Raw genomic sequence first — 10,517 nt, 5'->3', positions numbered from 1 at the left:
CAGCATGCATTGAATCTGCACTAATATTTGACTGATGTCAGCTTCACAGAATGCTCTCTCACACCGCAATAGCCCAGACCTGGCAGCCAGCAATGCTGAGGCCAAAACCTCCTCTGGCTGCCCGTGTTTCTGCGCTGGGTCAAGCATGCAGACAGGCAGCACGTGGTTCCTCATGCTGGGACACCAGGGGCTTTTTATTCCATTTGTTGCTCTCTCCAGGGGTGTTCTTGGCAAGGATGGTGTGAGCACAGCACCTTCACTCAATGACTTCTCAGCAAACTAAGTGGACTTAAACCTTCAGTAAAATCAAAGCTCTGGCTTTGCTTCAGCTATGCATGGAGAGGGGGTGCCTATAGAAAGGAATTAGAGCTTGAACACAGAGTAAAAGCAGAGCAGAGCAAAACCTTCAAATCCTGAAATCACATGACTGAGCTTTCCTAACCACAGAGCGAACATGTTGCTGTAGCAGAGAGCTCGTTCCCATCAGAACAGCAGGCTTATAAGTACTTTAAAGCAATTAGAAAAAGAGCACACCAGAAAAAAAATCAAAACTACTTTGACATGAAGCAGCTGATATTAGAAACTGTGCTGGAGTTTTAAGAGTAAGCCAATGATATGTTTCAAGGAAGAGAAGCAGTGGCAAGGAAACCACTTACCTGGATAACAAAACCCTTTCTGTTGACCCATGTAAGGAAAGAGCCACCAGTAATTTAGACAGGGAATTTTGTACTGTTTTCTCTGGTGGAAAGTGGGATTCAGAAGAAAATCCTTAAATCTTTCCAAACCAAAATTATCTATTTTTTCCTGTAAATCATTCTTGCTCTAGTAAAAAGCATTTGGGGCCACCAAGGGATCAGAAATGGGCAACAGCAATTGCTGCAGAATTTGTTATTCCACACAATTATGATGGTTTTGCAATTTTTCTCATTCATACGACAATAGTGTCTGTATGGTTATGTTTGATTCAATTCAAAAGTAAAACACCCACTTTCTCACCTTATCTCCTGTATCCTAGGGTGGGGTTGATCACATATTAGCCAAACACCATGGATGCAAGGAACTTGAGGAGTTTAGAGGGATTAGATGCAATGAAACAAAACAATCTCCGGTTTGCACGTCTTGCTCACAAATGCGAGCATCAGCCCCACGCCTCACGAACAACAAGTAATAAAATGGATGCCCCAAAACTTCATTTGGTATCATGGAGTTGCAAATGTTTCTGGAAACATGTCTGCAATGATACGAGGGAAAAAACTGTCTTCCTGTAAAACCAGTGACTGGGGAAGGGGCAGGGGTCATGACTTTATAAAAGCTTAAAGACTGCATTCTATTCTTTAATCTTCAGTTATACACATGACTTCATTGTGGAAAGGTCACCAGACAAAGGAGTTCAGTGATCTGGGTCTGAAGGAAGGAAATGTGTGTGGGTCTCAGCTTTGCCCCTGCTAACCATTCATGTAACTGGCATGGCCATCTGCCCCAGTGAAGGGCGAGCCCGGTGCTCACACAGCCTGGCACAGAAACCCTGGGAATCGGTGGGAATAAGCAGAAATTGTCACAGCAGAAAAACGGTACTTAGGAGTAAGCTTAAATTCACCTTCTACATCCCGAGACACCACAGAGCACCTGGGTATCGCGGTCAGCACCTTGCTCCAAGGCCGAACTCGCCACGTCCAAAACCTTAGCTCTGCCCCAAACACGCGGCAGGACGGGGCTGGGGCCGGAGCGCTGCTCCCTGTGGGACCCTGGGACGCGGCTCGGGCTCGGAGGCGCTGCCCGCAGACACCCGGGCCCCTCGCTGCCGGCGGCGAGCGGCGGAGCGCTGAGAGGGGCGGTGGAACCTGGGGGCTGGCGGGACCCTGAGGGGCGGTGGAACCTGGGGGCTGGCGGGACCCCTGAGGGGCGGTCAAGGAGGGCAGGGGGGGCGCGGCCCCACGTAACGGTGTCGCCCAGCACCGCCGCCCCGCTCGGCGCCGCCCCCGCTCGGCACCGCCCGGGCTGAGGGCCGCCCGCGCTCAGGGCCGCCCGTGTCCAGGGCCGTTCCCGCTCGGAGCCGTCCCCGCTCAGGGCCGGGCGATGCGGGCGGGCGCGCGGCGGCGCGCGGCGCTGGTGCTGCTGGCGGCGCTCGCGGCCTGGGGAGCGCGGGCGCAGCGCGCTGGGAACCCCGCGGGTACGGAGGGACCGGGAGGGGACCGGGAGGGGAGCGGGAGGGGAGCGGGGACACCGGGAGGGCACCGGGGTCCGCTCGAGCGCTGCACAGCCCGTCCCGCAGGTGTCGGCGCTCTGGTGGCATCGCTGCAGCGGTACTTGCTGGGGAAAAGAGCGAAATCCACCGGGGCTCGAATCCGCAGACGTCCCGCGGCCTGAGGAATGGGAAGGTGTCAGGATGTGTAACACTTTTCCACTCAATTTTCAGAAAATGGGACGCGTTGCGTCCTCTCTTCTTCATCGGAGTTTCCTGAAGGATTTTTCACACCGCAGGAGAGGAAGGATGGAGGAATCGTTATCTACTTCATAATTATACTGTACATGTTTTTGGCCGTGTCCATTGTATGCGATGATTACTTCCTACCTTCCTTAGAGATCATCAGTGAATGTAAGTGACATCCCGATCTTTTTCCTGTAAAACTAAGCAGCTTGGCATAAAACTTTAAAGTTTCACAGTTAAAGTGCTCTGAAAGAAAAGTTTCACTTTCCATGCACACGTGTCCACACAATATTTAATTTGATACACAGAATCAGTATTTTATTGAAAAAAACTCCTGATTACACTGCATAGGTATTCATTTAATATTTGCTTTCTTTCTGCCTGGAGGAAAATCTTAACAATCCTCAGTATTAACTAAACTGACAAGTAACTTTGAGTTACACAGTATTATGTCCAGGTAACTACTAGTAAAAGGAAAAAAGAGGGATGGTGATGTGTGAAACCAAAACTCTTTCTAGGGCTTGTTTTTCTTTGAAAGCAGTGAACAAGTAACAGGATGAGCTACTGCTAACATACTAAAGGTATGACACAGTAGGGACAAGAATTCTATGGTTACCACGATTCTAAGAAATCTAATCATCCTGCAACAATTCCCCTGGCTTCAGCAGACCACTGAAGTAAAGAGATGGTCTTGGCAAGAAGTTCAGCTTTTCACTGCCAAGAATTAACAAAATTCCCTAGGGAAACTCATCCCTGAACTGGAAAACTCTCTCCAAATCAGAACACTTACAGAAAACATAAGCTTAAACACTGCTGTAAGAGCTGGTGTTTTGTTTATTGATGAGAAGTAAGCATTTGTCAGACTTCTGCAATTGTCAGCCATATGTCCCTGTACTCTGTGTGCAGGACTTCATCTACAGAGTGAGTTACATTTCAGAAAGTCAATTTGCCAGAACAAAAATCTCATTTCTCTTAAGCAAGGCACAGGTTCTTATACTGTCCATACAAAGTGAAAATTTGATTTTAAGATCACAGCACTGGTTTGAATTTAACTTATGTTTCTGGTATGTGAAGACAACAATAGTACAGATTTTCCTGGAATATAGACAGACTTGATATGGATCATAAAACAGTAGAACACTACAGTCCATGGAATTTCCCCACAATTATTACCAATAAGAAACACTGTTAAATCCTGCATACAAATGCTGATTTTACAAGAGATTTAAACTAATTTCTGTAATGAAGTTAGAAATAAATTAGCCCAATAGATCAGGCTAATTTTCAATATATTATTTATGAATCTCATATAAATGCCTTGACTGTATGAAAATAAACTTTATTCAACTGTAGTAGTAGCTAACATTATATACTAATGAGAGTAAAGGGTACAGGCTACTGAAGTATCAAATTTTTTTAAGCAATTCTTTTTGTTTTATCCTCAGGCCTTGGCCTCTCACAGGATGTTGCTGGAGCAACTTTTATGGCTGCTGGAAGCTCTGCTCCAGAGCTTGTCACTGCTTTTCTAGGTAAGAGATGTGTTTTGACTCCTTATAACGTAGAATTCTTTTCCTTGCATGCCAAACTGAAACATACCAGAGAGTCATTTTCCTTACAGGAGCTTTTGTGACAAAGGGAGATATCGGTGTCAGCACCATCCTTGGATCAGCAATATATAATCTTCTTGGTATTTCTGCAGCTTGTGGGCTGTTTTCCAGTGTGGTATGTATCAACTTTGATAGTTCTGCTCCCAGGAGCCAAATAGTTATCCTTTCTCATTTGCCAACAAAAGCCAAGAGAGACTTACTATGACAACTGCCAAGTTTATTATTTAGTAGCAAAACCAGCATGTAATCAGTTTTAAGGTAACTTGCTATGAAAGTTTTTAAAAACACTAACTTGTTAAATATCATACTTAAGTCATTCCTAAGAATCTTTAATTTTTACATAATATAGAAACAACATATTGATGCAGCATTTACAGCACTTAGTGAAAGTATTACAGAGAGGTTTAAGAAAAGTACATGACTGATCTGCAGGTTTCGAGGCTATCCTGTTGGCCGCTGTTCAGAGACTGTCTGGCATATACCATCAGTGCAGCAGCGGTCCTTGCGATGATATCTGACAACAGAATTTACTGGTAAGAGCACAAGTAGTGTTGAATTCCCGTTGACTGGAGATTTGTGAGACGGTGTTTTGAAAAACAAATGAAAATCCCCAAGCCCCAAACTTCAAGAAGCCTGAACTGCCGTTCACTAACAGAAATAAACACCCTGTTGGCTTTAAAAAACTTAAAAAGTCACAATGCTTGTAAAGATTATTACCTAAACATTCAAACTCTGCATATTGATGAAGTTTGATCTGCATAGGTTTGTCTGTACAGACTTCACAATCTCTATCACAACTGTTCTGGCATATCAATTAGTGTTCAGCATTTACTCCTTTTTAGCCTTTTCTTTCACAGCAGCATTGTTCAGAAAAATATTTGTCTGCCAGAAGATCATGAGTTTCTGAAGTTTTAACTCCTCCATGAACACTGAAACTCCTGTTACCTCAACAAGACAGTCAGGTCCAGCATTATGTCTCTTGAAGTTTATCATTTAAGCATCACATGAAGACTCAATTTTGCAAACATCAGGAAAATATTCAATCAGTAAGATCCCCTGAAAAAACATGCAGCTATACAATATACAAACAAGATTCTGCAGGGGAGGGGAGTTAATCAAACTGCTGAAAGACATGGGGACACTCACAAACTTCCATGACAGTAGCCATACAATTGCAAATAGATGCTTCTGTGTGTTCTCTTTTTGCTCTTCATGCAAATTTTCTCTCTCTCCTTATGCCAATAATTGGGTTACTTTATACTACATGTTATATAAAACTTGTTTTTCATTCTAGGTATGAAAGTGCATCCCTATTATTGATATATGGGTGTTATATTCTGGTACTATGTTTTGACATTAAAATCAACCAATACCTCATGAAAAAGTTCAGTCCCTGCTGTGCGTGTTTTACAAAAGCTATGGAAGAGAATGCAGAGCAGCAGCCACTGGTTGGATGGAGAGATGAGAGTGGACCCCTAATTCGTCAACAGTCAAGAACAGACAGCGGAATTTTTCAAGATGAGCTGGACTACTCTCAACTTTCAACAAGCTTACACGGGCTCGATGAGATCTCTGAAGGTATAGGCATTACTACAGCTGTCTCTAGCACTCTGCATGCCTGTCTTCAATTCTGATCAAGAGCAGATTCTCAGATTAAGACTTTGCTCACAAAAGAACTCCAGCCTAGTATTCAAGTAGATCATCATTATAACTTGGAATATAACATTGAGCAAAATCAGAGTGATAGTTTTTATATGAAGTTAGTTGCTAGAGGAATGCAAGGACAGTTGCTTATCTGTGTCATGGTAGAACTTCTTTGTTGTGTGTATTTGAAACTTCTCAGGAACACTGTTGTAAAATGCACTATCACCTGAAAGCCACACAGGTACTGTACTAATATACACTATTTCCTTATGATAGTGGCAGGTTTCTAGCCCAAAATATGCATAATATCAGAAGTAAAGGGATAGCTGTGACGTGGCCACATGTGGTCATGTTTCCTCTTAGGCAAAAAACAGCAGTTGGTACTTGGTAAATGTTGTGGGTAAACCCTTATAAAGAAATCCATTTTTCACCCACCTTAGTTCTCCCCTGGTGATGTAATAAAAAGCATTTTAATCATAGAATACTAGGCTGGAAAGGGATCTCAAGGACCATCTCATCCAAACTTTCCTGGCAAAAGCAAGGTCCCAGATGGGCCAGCAGCTGTTCAGCTGAATCTTAGAAGTGTGCAACATCGGGAATCACCATTTCCTGGGGAGATTTTTTTACTGGTGATTATTCTCATTGTGAAAAAATGCTTTTCTTGTGTACAAGCAGAATCTCCCCAGAGTATCCTGATTTCAGAATTTTGTCCAGAGATATGTAGGTACTGGGTAATACTACAGCTGAAACTTGAGGGAGAAGTATTTTTCACCTTTTTTCAGTATTCTCACAAGTAGAGGATAGTAATATACCGTATGCTATGGATTCAAACTTAATGCTACAAGTTAAAAATTACTTTTTCTTTAACAGATCATCCAAATGTCTTCACCATGCCTGAAGCAGATATGAAGAGAATTTTGTGGGTGTTATCCCTTCCTATTATCACACTACTCTATTTAACTATACCAGATTGCAGAAGACAGTTTTGGAGGAACTGGTTCATGGTGACATTTTTAATTTCAGCAGCATGGATTTCTGCAATAACTTATGTTCTTGTATGGATGGTGACAATAGCAGGTAGGTACCCAAAATGGTGTTGCTCTATCAGTCAAGAATCACTGAAAAACTTGTGAGGTTTCCCTTTAAAAGTTAGTTTAGCAACTCAGACTGTGCTGTAAAAAAACACAACAAAGAAAAACAACAGAAACTTAAGTTTGACTGCTTAATTTGCCACACTCTTCTATCCAATGACGGAACACTTTTGAGTTTAGCTGCTTCACACTGCTTATCATCACATGAATGAGAACTTTATGTAGCTACAAAAAACCCGGTCTATTTTTAAAAACACAGTTTCACTAACCTGCTTCATTAAGCAAAACAGTTAGACACACAGGAATAAACTTGCCATGCTGAAGGCTGACCAACATGAAATCCTCTAAGACTGGAAAAAATCTGTAATTTCTACACCTGTGTTTTTCACAAATGTTATAGTAAGAGATTTGGCATTCAATTAACTGCCAAAAAGCTTCTCAAATGTGTTTATTAAACATTCTCAGAGTGTGTGTATGTGGACCTCTTACAAATCTGCATCATAAAGTGGGGCAGTAAAAGGATTGCATTTAAGTGAGAGAAGGGGTATGAACTTGTATGTAAAAACCTTCTCCTAAAAGTACTTTGAGGTACTAAATCTCCTCATTTCATTGTTTCTCCAGTCAGCTTGAAAGACATCCACTTTTTAAGAACAAGCAGAAAACAAAATTAAAACTCTACAGAAATTTCTCAAAGCTTGACATTTTTACATTATAGCTCACTAATCCTATTCAAGCATTATACTAGTTCAGATATGAATAACTCCTTGTTCAGTGCAGAAAGAGACCTACACATTCAGTAAACCTTTGAGAAATTACTAGTAGATTGTGGGATATTATACCCACCACATTAACCCCTTGGTTAAATAGTTTTCCACTTGTACCTAATGAGCAAGGGTTCACTGTCTGGATGCTAAAAGCCTTTGAAACAGGATTCAAATCAAGATTATTGCTGTTCTAGAAGACAAAGCATTAATTCATATGAAAGTAGGTATGGTGGAGATTCAGAAACTGTATTAGTTCATTTTCAAGAGTCATCACAGGTAGTATTGGGATCTTTGGCCCACTACTTCTAGGTAAATTATATTCTATTTACATGTTAAAACACTACAAGTTAAATACACAATATATTCAAGTCCAGGCTCTCATGAAGGTTGACTCATAGGCTCCACCACTGCATAATCAGCCTGTCAGAATGTCACAAAGGTGTCATAGCTGGGGCACTAAACTGGGATGGTCATGAACAAACCTAACTTAGTACATCTTTCTGTTGCTGGCAAAGAAAATTCAACTACTTATAGCAACACATTGATACACAAAATTAACAAAAGCCTAGAAAAATAAGACTATTTTGTCTTTATGGTCAGTTGCCATAAAAAAAAAATAAACCACTACACATTAAATAGAAGATAAATCTAGCTAATAAAAAGAAAAAATAAGTTTCTCCTGAGTTTATATTCTGTCTTATAACCTTCAGAGGGCTAGAAACTAATGTTGGGTATGTAAGGCTGGTTCATTCATATTTCAACTTGGTTTGAACCATTGTTTTCCAGCCTGGATGGTTTATAAAAGCTGATTTGTTGGTCCCTCATCCTACAAATCTATTAGAAGTGATGGAAGGATAAAGAGAGTACAAATTCTGCAACAGGATAATGTTAGTCCCTCTGAAACTAACTAACAGTTTCAAACATAAATTTACTGGGCTGCTCTAGACTAAGCCGGTAAGTAATAGACAAGCATTGCTGACCTAGCTTAGCGTACTGCCTCTTATCTAAATAAAATTGCTCTTATTAAATGTGTCAAAATATTTCAAGTAAGAACTCAGATTTCAACAATAAAAATATTAAGATATTTTTTAGAGAACAAAAAAGCTTAAGAAAAATTTATTTATTTGTAGCTTGACTAGAGGTATCAAGTACTTCAGCATACTGATGCTTCTGAATGGTACAACTGCTAAATTTGAAGAATCCCTGTATTTTACGTTAGAAATTAATATGGTTACAGATTATCTGAGGCTAAGAAAAACAGAGATTAGGGAAAAACCAGTTGCCTTTCTAGTAACAACTTAAAACTTTTTTTTTAATTTAAACAAGTATTTCCCTAAAGGAACTTATACTTCTAAAGGGTTACTTGTACTTACAAGTCATATAAAAATTCTGTACTTTGATTCTTCCAAATCACTTTCTAAATGGAGTGAAATGGTAAAGGCATGTAGTTGAGACAGTACTCTTATAATATCTTAATGACTGTCCTCCCCAAGAAAATTCATGTGCTTTTTCCCCTCCCCCAAGGGGATTAAAAAGAACGATCCTAAGAGTTATTGCTTCATGAGACTTTTGAACACTAACAAGGACATGCGCAAAACTGAAAAAAAAGAGTAGTCATTTGATAGATATTAAAACTTCTACCTTATCTGCAAGAAAAAAACCATCATTGCTGTTGTCTTGACCACTGCAGACTTGAAGAACAAGGAAAGGATATTTGTTGTAACTCTTTGTTTTAACTGCTTTGTGGTTCAGTCACCTTCCATGTAGTTAAGTTAGCTCACACATTTTATTTGAAATTACTGTATGATTACTGATTTTTTCTCCAGCAAACAAAGTCCGAAGCACTTTCTTTGGATGAACCCAAACTAAAATCACACTTGTATTTTCTACTGTTATTTCTCAACTGCAGGTGAAACGCTGGGTATCCCAGAGTCAGTAATGGGTCTCACATTACTTGCAGCAGGAACAAGTGTGCCAGATACAGTTGCAAGTGTGCTGGTGGCTCGAAAAGGTAAAGATTTTAGTATTTAGTCTCATGCCAATGGATGTGTTTAAAAGGTACTACAAAAAAAAGAATTCTAGTCAATATTTTGATAAATTCAAGGAGTTACCTCAAAATTTGTGCTCCAGATTCTAGAGCTTAAGTTTACTAAAAATAAATAAATAGCTTACCTGAAAAAGCTGTGGCTCAGACATTTAAAAACTTCTCACAGTATCTCAGAGAAGTATTTGAGATTGGTTTATTTGTTGTTGATTAAGTATTACAGTTTTACTGCAGAATGCAACTGTAGGTCTCTGTATTTTAATCATAACTGGACTTTATAATAGCCTGTCTAGCTTAATTTTAAGTGCAACTGTGCAGATGCTGGTGATTTAGGGAGACTTTTTATGGTTGTGGTACCCATGTTCCGTAGAATCATAACTATAGTTCTTCCAATGCAAAATCTGAAAAGGGTGCTCTGTGAGAAACTGAGGGCTGGCAGTCTGTTCCTCCAAAACAGTTTGGCAATTTCATGCAATACAATTAAGCCAACTTATTTGTATTTGTTCTTTTACAGGAAATGGAGATATGGCTATGTCTAACATTGTAGGATCCAATGTATTTGACATGCTCTGCTTGGGAATACCCTGGTTTATAAAAACTGCCTTCATAAATACATCAGGACCCATAGAAGTGAACAGCAGTGGTCTGACATACACAGCCATTTCTCTTATCTGTTCTGTTGGTTTTATTTTTCTGGCAGTTCACCTGAATGGCTGGAAAATAGATAAAAAATTGGGAACTATTTGTTTTGTCCTGTACTTAGTATTTACTGTATTATCAATTTTATATGAACTTGGCATCATAGGAAACAATCCTACAAGGGTCTGTGGTAACTAGTTTTAATCAGTGATTATGCTGATGAAAAAAATAAAAGCAGGAAAAAATTATCAGTTTCTTCATTTAGTCAAAATAAAATTAAAAAAAAACAACTCCAAACTC

At 40.1% G+C, this 10,517-nt stretch overlaps 1 protein-coding gene across 1 annotated transcript; it reads left to right on the top strand.

Annotated features, from left to right (window-relative positions):
• Positions 1-2,075: 2,075 nt before the first annotated feature.
• On the top strand, positions 2,076-10,415 carry SLC24A5 (solute carrier family 24 member 5). The gene is made up of 9 exons (XM_058846735.1): positions 2,076-2,170; positions 2,417-2,596; positions 3,874-3,957; positions 4,047-4,150; positions 4,468-4,568; positions 5,330-5,613; positions 6,550-6,756; positions 9,444-9,545; positions 10,093-10,415. The coding sequence occupies exons 1-9, from the start codon at positions 2,077-2,079 to the stop codon at positions 10,413-10,415; spliced, it is 1,479 nt and encodes a 492-aa protein (XP_058702718.1). The 5' UTR covers position 2,076.
• Positions 10,416-10,517: the final 102 nt, after the last annotated feature.

This window comes from Poecile atricapillus, chromosome 11, assembly GCF_030490865.1.
Source record: "Poecile atricapillus isolate bPoeAtr1 chromosome 11, bPoeAtr1.hap1, whole genome shotgun sequence".
Classification (NCBI taxonomy): Eukaryota; Metazoa; Chordata; class Aves; order Passeriformes; family Paridae; genus Poecile; species Poecile atricapillus.
Note: the sequence above shows the minus strand (reverse complement) of the source record. Positions and strands in the feature narration are given on the sequence as shown.